At 39.0% G+C, this 12,523-nt stretch overlaps 1 protein-coding gene across 2 annotated transcripts in view; it reads right to left on the reverse strand.

Annotated features, from left to right (window-relative positions):
* Positions 1-8,095: 8,095 nt before the first annotated feature.
* Positions 8,096-12,523, reverse strand: part of LOC101680049 (SET domain bifurcated histone lysine methyltransferase 2) — a 92,585-nt gene continuing 88,157 nt past the window's right edge. For both annotated transcript variants that reach the window (XM_045080599.1, XM_004775244.3), the window contains one exon: positions 8,096-8,948. In XM_045080599.1, the coding sequence (XP_044936534.1) occupies positions 8,767-8,948 (182 nt within the window). In that variant the 3' untranslated portion in view covers positions 8,096-8,766. The remainder of the gene's footprint in view (positions 8,949-12,523) is intronic.

A 12,523-nucleotide genomic window follows, 5' to 3' on the forward strand; every position in this document is an offset into this window, starting at 1 on the left:
TATGTGTAGGGTTGTTTTTCCCCCTCAAAAATCAGTAACGTGCAGCTTTAAAAAGGAAGGAAGTTCTCCCGTGGTGCAGCCCGGACCAACCTTGAGGACATTATGCTGAGTGAAGTCACAGAAGGACAGATGCTGAATGGCCCAGCTATGGGAGGTAATGAAAACAGTGGCCAGATTCTCTGAGACAGAAAGCAGAGCACTAGTTGCCAGTTTGGAGGTAGGAGAGAGGACTTGAAGAGTCAATGTTTAATGGATACAGAGTTTCAGTTTTGCAAGATGAGAGTTCTGGAGGTAGGTGTGGTGATGACCACCCAGCAGGGTGAATGTGCTCATGCTGCTGAGCTGTGCACTTGAACTTGGTTAGCATGGTCAAATTCATGTTACCTTTTTTTTTTTTGCCACTAATCAGTACAGTGATTCTTAGGGGTGTTAAGCTAAAAATAGGTACCACAATGAATATGTCACCTGTTTCTCAATTGTGTCCCCTCCCCCAGAGAAATCCTCTAGTTTTATTCCCACTGAAAGATAATACAATTGAACTGTCATAGCAGAAAAATATATCTGGATCTTGTACTTATAAACGAAGGGAAGGACATACATAGTCCCTGTTCTCAAGGAACATATATGTTATTAGAGAGGAGAGAGAAGTTTAGGAATTAACACAAAAACATATCTATAAGCAACTTTTCATAATAGGTAGTGAGAGAAAATGGGTTAATATGAAAAGTAGATGCTCCAAAGGTCATGTTTGTGCAGGGTGGGGAAAGATGAAATGTCCTTCTTGCTCATTCCAAAATAGCAGGCAAGTGACACAAGCAAAAGCTTGGAGGTGGGAGCTGATGAGCCTTCCAGAATTTATCCTAGGCTAGTTGTTTAAAATGGAGAACATAATCCAGGGCCCATTAGAAGGAAATGTGGGCGAGGAGTGTGTGTGTGTGTCTCTCTACATTTATTTCCTATGGTGCCAGAGACTGTGTCCTGTTTTTCACTTATTTTCTTTTTCAGTGCCCACAAGGCAGGCAGGTAGATTGATTAATGTGATGGAAGTTTCTCAGTAGGAAGTGCCATAGCAAGTACAAACCTGGGTCTGTTTCAATAGTTTGCCAAATATTTGCCTACTTGATGACCGTCAAACACAAATTGCTCCATTGTGCCAGGTTACCTACCATGGTAGAAAGACAGATTAAAGTTGAAGGTAAAGTGAGGGACAGAGGTTTTCTTTTAAGTGACGTTAAAACTCAGGTAAGATGTACCATCAGGGGAGGAAGTCCAAGTTACAATAATCAGTTAGACCAGGAGAATATTCAGTGCATCTGGAATGGATTCTTGGTGTCTGGTTTTACTTCTAGAATTCTCTTTTTGTGGTAAAACATACATAAATCTACCATTTTAACCATTTTTTAAATGTATGATTCAGTGGTTTTTTTTTTTAAACTGAAGTATAATTGACGTTAATCTGGTTTTCAACAAGTAATTTGACAGTTACGTGCATTATGAAATGCTCACCGTGATAAATGTAGTTTCCATCTATTATCACGCAGTAATTACAATTCTATTGACTGTATTCCCTCTGCTGTACTCATGATCCCCATAACTTATTCTATAACTGGAAATTTATACCTCTTAATCCTCAACACTTGTTTTGCTTGTCTCCCACCCCCTCTCCCCTCTGGCAACCATTAATTTGTTTTCCATGAGGCTCTTTCTCTTTTCTGTTATTCTTGTTTGTTTGTTTTTGTTTTTTTAGTTTCCACATATAAGTGAAATGATATGATATTTCTCTTTCTCTGACTTATTCCACCTAACGTGATAGCCTCTAGGTCCATCCATGTTGTTCCAAATGACAAGGTTTCATTCTTTTTTATGGCTGAGTAATATTCCTCTGAGAGAGAGAGAGAGAGAGAGAGAGAGAGAGTGTGTGTGTGCACGCGCGCATGCTCCCGCACTTTTGCATGTGCACATGTGTGTGTGCGTGTGCTTGCACACATGCACTCACACACATGTATGTATTATATCTGATTTGTCCATCATTTATCTGTTGATGGATACTTAGGTTACCTTCATAGCTCAGTAAATAATGCTGCGATAAGCATAGGGTGCATACATTTTTTGAAATTAGTGTTTTAGTTTTCCTTGGGTAAATTGCCAGCAGTGGAATTACTGGATTGTATGGTACTTTTATTTTTAGTTGTTGGAGGGACCTCCGTCCTGTTTTCCACAGTGGCTGCACCCATTTACATTCCCGCCAGCAGTTTGTGAGGATTCCTTTTCCTCCACCTCCTCACCAGCACTTGGCTTGCACTTAGTCTTTTGGACACTAGCCCCGCTGGCAGGGGAGAGGTGATACCACATTGTGATTCTGATTTGCATTTCCCGGATGCTGAGTCAGGTTGAGCATCTCTTCATGTGTCTGTTGGCCATCTGTACGTCTTCTTTGGAAAAGTGTCTATGCAGGTCCTCTGCCTATTTTTCCATCAGATTATTTGTCTTTTTGGTGTTATTTGGATATTAACCCCTTATCAGAGATATCATTTGCAAATATCTTCTTCCATTCAGTCGCTTGCTTTTTCATGTTGCTGATGATTTCCTTTACAGTGCAAAAGCTCTTAGTCTGATGTAGTCCCATTAGTTTATTTTTGCTTTTGTTTCCCTTGTCTGTGGAGACACAGCCAGAAAAATAATGTCCCAGAGATTACTATGTTCTCTTCTAGTTTTATGGTTCCTGGTTTCACATTTAGGACTTTAATCCATTTTAAGTTTATTTTTATGTATGTTGTGAGAAAGTGGCCCAGTTTTATTCTTTGTAAGGTTTTCCCAACATCATTTTTGAAGAGTCTATCTTTTCCCCCATTATATTTTCGCCTCCTTTGTTGTAGATTGGCAGATCATAAGGGCATGGGTTTATTTCTGGTCTGTCAGTTCCATTGCATTGTGTTTGTGCCAGTACTGTTTGAATACGGTAACTCTGTAGTATAGTTTGAAATATTGGTTTGTGCTACCTCCAGCTTTGTTGTTCTTCCTCAAGATTGCTTTGGCTATTTGGGGTCTTTTGTGGCTGTTTTTGTCTTTTGTGGTTCCATACACATTTTAGAGTTATTTGTTCTAGTTCTGTGAAAAATACTATTAGTATTTTGACTGGGATTGCATTATATCTGTAGATTGCTGGGACGCCTGGGTGGCTCAGTGGGTTAAGCCGCTGCCTTCAGCTCAGGTCATGATCCCAGGGTCCTGCGATCGAGTCCCGCATCAGTCTCCTAGTCCATCAGGGAGCCTGCTTTCTCTCTCTGCCTCTGCCTGCAACTCTGCCTGCTTGTGCTCTCTCTCTGACAATAAATAAATAAAAAATCTTAAAAAAAAAATCTGTAGATTGCTTTGGATAGTATGGATATTTTAACAATATTTATTCTTCCAGTGCATGAGCATGGTATATCTTGCCATTTATTTGTGTTGTCTTACTGAGTTTTTAGAGTATAGGTCTTCAACCTCTTTTGTTAAATATAGTCCTAAGTATCTTATTCTTTATTATGCATTTGTAAATGTTATTATTTTCTTAATTTCCCTTCCTGCTCTTTTGTTACTAAGTATATAGAAATGCAGCAGATTTCTGTATACTGTTTTTTACCTCCCACAACTTTACGGAATTCATTTATTCTAATATTTTTTGGTGGGGTCTTTAGGGTTTTCTCTATATAGTGTCATGTCATCTGCAAATGGTGACAGTTTTACTTCCTCCTCACCAACTTAGACATTTTTTAAATTTTTAAAAAATCTGATTGCTATGGCAAGGATTTATCGTGCTGTGTTGAAAAATGGTCATGAGAGTGAACATCCTTGTCTTGTTCCTGATCTTAGGGGAAAAGCTTTTAGTTTTACACCTGAGTAGGATGTTAGCTGTGGGTTTGTCCTATATGACCTATATAATACTGAGGTATGTTATCTCTGTACCCACTTTGTTAAGAATGTTTATCATGAGTGGATGTTGAATTTTGTCAGATGCTTTTTTTAGATCTTTTGAATGATTTTATCCTTGATTTTGGTAGTATATATCTTGCTGATTAACTTGAGTGTATTGAACCATCCTTGCATCCCTGGAATAAATTCCACTGCTTGTGGTGAATGATCCTTTTCGTGTATTTTTGAAATTTGGTTTGCTAATGTTTTATTTGCAACTACATTTATCAGAGATACTTTTCTTGTGGCATTCTTGTCTGATTTTGGTATTAGGGTAATGCTGGCCTTATACAATGAGTTTGGAAGCATTCCTTCCTCTGTTTTTTTGTTTTTGTTTTTGTTTTTTGACTAGTTTAAAGAGTGTTATTACCTCTTTTTTTAAATGTTTGGTAGATGGGGTGCCTGGGTGGCTCAGTGGGTTAAAGCCTATGCCTTCAGCTCAGGTCATGATCCCAAGGTTCTGGGATCAAGCCCCACATTGGGCTCTCTGCTCAGGGAGAGAGCAGGGAGCCTGTTTCCCTAGTTCTCTCTCTGCCTGCCTTTCTGCTTACTTGCGATCTCTGTCTGTCAAACAAATAAATAAAATCTTTTTTATTTTATTTATTTATTTTATTTGTTGAGTCTTTTTTTCTTGATGAGTCAGCTAAAGCTTTATTAGTTTTCTTTACTTTTCAAAGAACCAGCTCTTAGTCTCATCGATCTTTTTTTTTTTTTTTTCTTTATCTCATTTATTTCTGCTCTGTTCTTTATTATTTTCTTTCTTTTGCTAAGTTTGGACTTCGCCCTTCTTTTTCTGGCCCTGTTAGATGTAGAGTTAAATTGTTTGAGATTTTTCTTGTTTCTTGAGGTAGGCCCATATTGCTATAAATGTTCCTCTTAGAAGTGTTTTTTCTGTGTCCCAAAGATTTTGAATTGTTGTGTTTCCATTTTCATTTGTCTCCAGGTATTTTTTTCTAGTTGATTTTTATGTTGACACATTGGATGTTTAGTAACATGTTATTTAGCCATGTTTGTGTTTCTTCCACTTCTCTTTTAATTGATTTCTAGTTTCATATGGTTGGATAGACAGTTGATATAATTTCAGTCTTCTTAAATTTATGAAGACTTGTTTTGTGGCCTATTATGTGATCTTGAACATGTATTCTGTAGTTTTACATGGACTGTTCTATATCTCTTAAGTCCATCTGGTTTCATGTATCATTTGAAGCCGTGGTTTCCTTACTGATTTACTGTATCAGTGATCCATTGATATAAGTAGGGTGTTAAAGCCCTCTACTGTTATTGTAATACTATCAACTTTTCCCTTTATGTCTGTTAATATTTGCTTTATATGTTTAGGTACTTCTGTGTTAGGTATATAAATACTTGTTACATCCTCTGATAGGAGTGATCCATTTATCCTTACGTAATGACCTTTCTTGGTCTCTTGTTAATCTTTGTTTTAAAGTCTATTATATTTTTTAATTTTTTAATAAACATATAATGTATTATTAGCCCCAGGGGTACAGGTCTGTGAATTGCCAGGTTTATACAGTTCACAGCACTCACCATAGCACATACCCTCCCCAATGTCCATAACCCCACCCCCCTCTTCCTTCTCCCCTCCCCCCCGCAACCCTCAGTTTGTTTTGTGAGATTAAGAGTCTCTTATGGTTTGTCTCCCTCCCAATCCCATCTTGTTTCCTTTATTCTTTTCCTACCCCCCAAGCCCCCCACATTGAATCTCTACTTCCTCATATCAGGGAGATCAAATGATAGTTGTCTTTCTCTGCTTGACTTATTTCGCTCAGCATAATACCCTCTAGTTCCATCCACGTCGTTGCAAATGGCAAGATTTCATTTCTTTTGATGGCTGCATAGTATTCCATTGTGTATATATACCACATCTTCTTTATCCATTCATCTGGTGATGGGCATCTGGGTTCTTGACATAGTTTGGCTATTGTGGACATTGCTGCTATAAACATTTGGGTGCACGTGCCCCTTTGGATCACTACATTTGTATCCTTAGGGTAAATACCCAGTAGTGCTATTGCTGGGTCATAAGATAGCTCTATTTTCAACTTTTTGAGGAACCTCCATGCTGTTTTCCAGAGTGGCTGCACCAGCTTGCATTCCCACCAACAGTGTAGGATGGTTCCTTTCTCCGCATCCTCACCAGCATCTGTCATTTCCTGAAAGTCTATTTTATTCGATATGAGTATACCTACCTTCATTTTTTTGCCCCACTTTCATTTGTAACGTGTATATTCTCCTGTTCCTTCACCCTCTATGTCTTTAGACCTGAAGTGAGTCTTCTATAGGCAGCTAATAAATGGACCTTTTTTAAAAAAACCCATTAACTCAGTATCTTGTGATTGAAGCATTTAGTGCATTTACATTTAAAGTAGTTATTGATAGGTATGTACTCACTGCTATTTTGTTAATTGTTTTCTAGGTTTTGTAGTTCTGTTTCTTTCTTCTTCTCTTGCTCTTTTCCCTTGTGGTTTCTTGGCTTTCTTTAGTGCTTGGATTCCAGTTTCTTTACTTTTTTGTATTAATTATGGGTTTTTGGTTTGTGCGTGATTGCCATGGGGTTCATATGTAACATCCTGTGTGTATAGCAGTCTATATTGGGTTGATAGTCAGTTAAATTCAAACACATTATAAAAGCACACTAAATTTTTATTACCTCTTCCATGTTTTATATATGTTGTATTTTGCATGTTTTTATTTTGTGTATCCCTTGATAATTTTTGTATATATAATTGAACCTCCTTACTAGTTTGTAAGTGAACACCCCACTGTATGTGGCAGTGCAGGTGCCTGTGGGCAGGTGGTTGGATGGGCTGGCTTTTCAGGGGAAAACAGGGGCAGGCAAAAATGTGGAGCTAGCAAGGTAGATGAAGAGTGTCAGAAATGGCTCCCTAGAGAGCCAGAGTTGGAGGCAAGAAAAATAGCACTGGCCAACACTTTCCTTCCAGAGAACAAAGGTCTGCAGATCCCTGCCCCTCTGGCATACATCCTGAAGTCAGTCAGTAAATCTCTACCTGTGTATGCCAAGCACTTTTCAAACTCCTGCATCTGTGCTCTGCCTTCGGCCATTATTTAGCATGCTGGATATTTAAGGGCGGAGACCTCATTTCCTATAGCTCTTTAGCTCCCTGAGTCAGCCCCACTGGTTTTTAAAACTCCCAGAATGAAGTCCTGATGATTTCAAAGCCAGATGTTTTAGGAACCTGCCTTCATAATGTGGATCCCTCCCCAGGAGCCAGGATACCCAGTGTAGGGCCGGATACCCTCACTCCTCTGTGCCCACAATGTCCCTACCATTTGTGGAGAGTCCCACGTGGGGTTTAGTTCCCGATTGTGTCTGTACCCCTCCTCATGTGGCCTCCTCTCCAGGTCTAGCTGTGGAAGGCCTGTTCTGCCGGTCTTCAGGTAGTTGTCAGAGTGGGTTACAGTATGTGTAGTTGTTGCCTCACTGCAGGGGAAGGAGGTGAGTTTGGGATCTTTTCTACTCAACATCTTCCGGGCCATCCTGTAGTTTCTTAAATGCCCAGGTAATTCTGATATGCAGCTGAATTTGGAAGCCACTAGGTTGAGATTTTGTCCCTCCGGTCATTATGATTTCAGCTAGGTTGCCATTAAAACAGGAATGGGCATGTTCTTTTTCACCTCTACCATATTCCTTCAGTGGGTATTTTTAAAGTACTGTTACAGTCTAGACACCGAAATATAGCATTATTGTGAATCTTAGAGTACCGTGGTAAATCAGAAATGTGAATGTGAGGTTTTCAGAGATCGCACATGGTGGTTGTACATAAAAATCCAATTGTATATTGTTAGGTTGAGAAAAAAATTTTAAGATTTTGTTTATTTTAGAGAGAGAGTGGGGAGAGGGACAAGTAGACTCTGCATGATGTGGGGCTCCATCTCACAACTCTGACAACATGACCCAAGCTAAAACCAGGAGTCGGCTGCTTAACTAATTGAGCCACCCTGGTTCCCCTGGTTTTTCATTCTTGCATATTTCCACTGATGTTCAAAGCATTGTTATAAATGTAAATGTTTATTTTGAAGATGATATAGGCCTATGTAGTGATAGTGGCTGAAAATAAATTTAAAAAGCAGACTTTGTGATGAGCAGTAAATTTGATACAAATGGAGTAAAAATATTCAAATTTATTATATCTGTCATTATAAGCTGGAACTAGTCTCAAAGGATAAGAACAGTTTATGCATTTATTCAACATTTATTGACCATGCTAGGTGCTGGGAATCTATTGGGAATAACACACAGGAATAGTGAGTTTTTGCCCTCAGAGTACGATAACAGAGTGATAGAAGATACAGTGGGTTACACTGGGAAGTGATGGGAAAGAAAAGTACTCCAATGGAATGGTATAATGAGATCTGCAGGAGAAGCAGGCAGAGAAAGGTAAAAGCAGCTAAGGCTTCACAGCAAGATGAGCAAAAGCCCTGGGGAGCCTATATTCCAGGAGCACCTTGTGTGTTACTAGAATCAACGTTGATCACTGGAGTGGGGGAATGGGTGAGGGGGGTGAGGGGGGTGAGACTACACCAGCATGAAGCTGCCAGAGGATTTTCAGTGCAGAGGGAGGGAGATGGGAGGTATGATCCAGTTTACTCAAGCAGAATCTCAGAAACATTTTACTGGAGAGCAGAAGTGAGATGATAAGAGGCAGGATCAAATGAAATGTTGATCAGGTAAGAGTTGATGAGGACTGAAGAGAGACAAGAGAAGCCTAGTTCTAAAGATGTGTGGCTTCCACAGGTCAGGCCTTCGGTGTGCAGCCTGCTTGCAACTGAGCCTCATTCCTGGTTTAGGGAATAGTAATCCTTAGAAGACACAGAAGATACTGAAGTAGAACTTGACTTCACGTCTCTATCTTCTTGAAGAAGGTACATGGTTTGGTTTAAGCCCTGAAGTACCTCAACCTCTTCCTTCAGTTGCTGCTGCCTTTCTTCATATTGATGGATTTTTTTCTGTATTGCTATGATAAAAAAAAAAAAAGAAATTTCAGGTTAGTATACTGTTTTATAAATAATGTACAGTTTTTAGCCTCTTTGACTTGCAAGTGTGTAATACACACTTTGTGCCCCAAATGAAAAGAATCTAGAGCCTTGTGAGCAGGAACTGGTTCTTTTATACCTTTGCTTCCTTTTCAAATTCAGGACAGAATTCTAGTTTTTAATCACATCAAGCCAGTCAGTACATCTTTAGAGCTTGAGTCCCCTTTGTATATATTTGAGAACTCAGAAGCAGAAACTGTATAACTTTCATGCTGCACATTACCCATTTGTTGAGAGATAAGTGCAAAGAGCACGTGATGAGAATATCAAGAGCAAGTTTTTCATAAAAATGCATCCAATTTTTAATGTTACATAAAAGCTTTTGGTTTTATTTAGAAATAGGAAGGACTTTATGGTGGAAACTTAGGAAGAAGATACTTTAATTAGGCTTTGTAAATAAGAGTATTACTCAGTGACAGTATCATTTTTTGAAAACTTCAAGGCTGAAGAATAACAAAACACACATATAAGCTTTCTTTAGAATACCTGTAGTTAACTGTCTGGAATGTTAGAACTGAGCAACATTAAACTAAGTAAGACAGTCTGTATCAGTACGGATGTCAAGTTAGGTCTTTTAAAAGTTGGTTCTAATGCAATTCCAAATAGTGTCTCCTCCTGGTGTCCCACTCCCCCCCAAGTACTACACTGTAACGTATATCCTCCCAACTAACCCATACATGTAGTGGAAACGTGTATATGTGAAAGAAAAGTAACAGAGATGAAAGTCCCCTACAAAATAAGGCTTTTTAGAAAAAGATTTTAAAGGTTGCTTTTTCTTTTCTTTTTTTTTTTTTTAAACATATAATGTATTATTTGTTTCAGGGGTACAGGTCTGTGAATTATCAGGCTTACACAATTCATAGCACTTAACCTCCCCAATGTCCATCACCTAGCCACCCTATCCCTCTCACCCAGTTTGTTTCCTGAGATTAAGTGTCTCTTCCAGTTTGTTTCCCTCCCTGGTGCCAACTTATTTTTTTTCCCCTCCCTTCCCCCCACAATCCCCTACCCTGCCTCTCAAATTGCTCCTATCAGAGAGAGCATATGGTAATTGTCTTTCTCTGATTGACTTATTTCGCTAAGCATAATACCCTCTAGCTCCATCCACATTGTTGCAAATGGAAGATTTCTTTTTTTTTTGATGACTGCTCAGTATTCCATTTTATATATACACCACATCTTTATTCACTCATCTGTTGATGGACATCTAGGCTCTTTCCATAGTTTGGCTATTGTGGACATTGCTGCTATAAACATTCAAGTGCACATGCCCCTTTAGTTCACTACATTTGTATCTTTAGGGTAAATACGCAGTAGTGCTATTGCTGGGTCACAGGATAGCTCTATTTTCAACTTCTTGAGGAACCTCCATGCTGTTTTCCAGAGTGGCTGTACCAGCTTGCATTCCCACCAACAGTGTAAGAGGATTCCCCCTTCTCTGCATCCTCTCCAACATCCGTCATTTCCTGATTTGTTGTTAATTTTAGCCATTCTGACTGGTGTGAGGTGGTATCTCACTGTGGTTTGATTTTTATTTTCCTGATGCCAAGTGATACTGAGCACTTTTTCATGTGTCTGTTAGCCATCTGGATGTCTTCTTTGCAAAAATGTCTGTTCATGCCCTCTGCCCATTTCTTGATTGGATTATTTGTTCTTTGGGTGTTGAGTTTGATAAGTTCTTTATAGATTTTGCAGTCAAATGCTCTACCCCTGAGCTATACCCCCCTGCTTTATAGATTTTGGACACTAGCCCTTTATCTGATATGTTATTTGCAAATATCTTCTCCTATTCTGTTGGTTGTCTTTTGGTTTTGTTGACTTTCCTTGCTGTGCAGAAGCTTGTTATTTTGATGAAGTCCCAATGATTTATATTTGCCCTTGCTTCCCTTGCCTTTGGTGATGTTTCTAGGAAGAAGTTGCTGCAACTGGGGTTGAAGAGGTTGCTGCCTGTGTTCTCCTCAAGGATTCTGATGGGATTCCTGTCTCACATTGAGGTCTTTCATACATTTTGAGTCTATTTTTGTGTGTGGTGTAAGGAAATGGTCCAGTTTCATTCTTCTGCATGTGGCTGTCCAGTTTTCCCAATACCATTTTTTGAAGATACTTTTTCCCATTGGACATTCTTTCCTGCTTTGTTGAAGATTAGTTGACCATAGAGTTGAGGGTCCATTTCTGGGCTCTCTATTCTGTTTCATTGATCTATGTGTCTGTTTTTGTGCCAGTATCATGCTGTCTTGATGATGACAGCTTTGTAATAGAGCTTGAAGTCTGGAATTGTTATGCCACCAGCTTTTTCTTTTTCAACATTCTTCTGGCTATTTGGGATCTTTTCTGGTTCCATATAAATTTTAGGATTATTTGTTCCATTCCTTTGAAAAAAGTTGATAGTATTTTGATAGGGATTACATTAAATGTGCATTGCTCTAGAGAGCATAGATATTTTCACAGTATTTGTTCTTCCAATCCACAAGCATGGAATGTTGTTCCAGTTCTTTGTGTCTTCCTCAATTTCTTTATAGTTTTCTGAGTACATATGCTTGCCTCTTTGGTTAGATTTATTCCTAGGTGTCGTATGGTTTTGGGTGCCATTGTAAATGGGATCAACTCCTTAATTTCTCCTTCTTCTGTCTTGTTGTTGGTGTATAGAAATGCAACTGATTTCTGTGCATTGATTTTATATCCTGATACTTATCTGAACTCCTGTATGAGTTCTAGCAGATTTGGAGTGGAGTCTTTTGGGTTTTCCACATAACATATCATATCATCTGCAAAGAGTGAGGGTTTGACTTCTTTGCCAGTCTGGGTGCCTTTTATTTCTTTTTGTTGTCTGATTGCTGAGGCTAGGACTCTAGTACTATGTTGAATAGCAGTGGTGATGGTGGGCAATCCTGCTGTGCTCCTGACCTTAGGGGAGAAGCTCTCAGTTTTTCCCCATTGATAATTATATTCACTGTGGGTTTTTCATAGATGGCTTTGATGATATTGAGGTATGTACCCTCTAACCCTACACTGTAAAGAGTTTTGATCAAGACAGGATGCTGTACTTTGTCAAATGCTTTTTCAGCATCTATTGCGAATATCATAATGGTTTTTGTTATTTCTTAATGTATTGTATCACGCTGATTTGTCGATGTTGAACCAACCTTGGAGCTTAAAGGCTGCTTTTAAAAAATATGTGGGTACTTACATTAGCAGTGAGCAGACGTTCTCAAGAGACTGTTAAAGGATAGGCTGATTATAAATGCAATACAAAATCTGAATGGAGAGTAGGACGCTGTGGTTGTGCAGCTTTCGGGGGAGCTGTTCACACTCAGTTCTGTGTCCCACTCCGGCCAGGATGTGCAGTGCACAGCCTGTCCAGCTGTGGAGGCTTGATAGAGAAGTCAGATCATATTCATCCGTAAGTGGAAATTTAGCTGGTTTTGAAAGCATCTTAAAGGTGGGAGGACCTACTCATTGAATGGTTGAAGTATTATTACATAAAGTGTCCTATTAG

This window comes from Mustela putorius, unplaced genomic scaffold (assembly GCF_011764305.1).
Source record: "Mustela putorius furo isolate JIRA1106 unplaced genomic scaffold, ASM1176430v1.1 tig00000461_pilon_pilon_pilon, whole genome shotgun sequence".
Taxonomy (NCBI): Eukaryota; Metazoa; Chordata; class Mammalia; order Carnivora; family Mustelidae; genus Mustela; species Mustela putorius.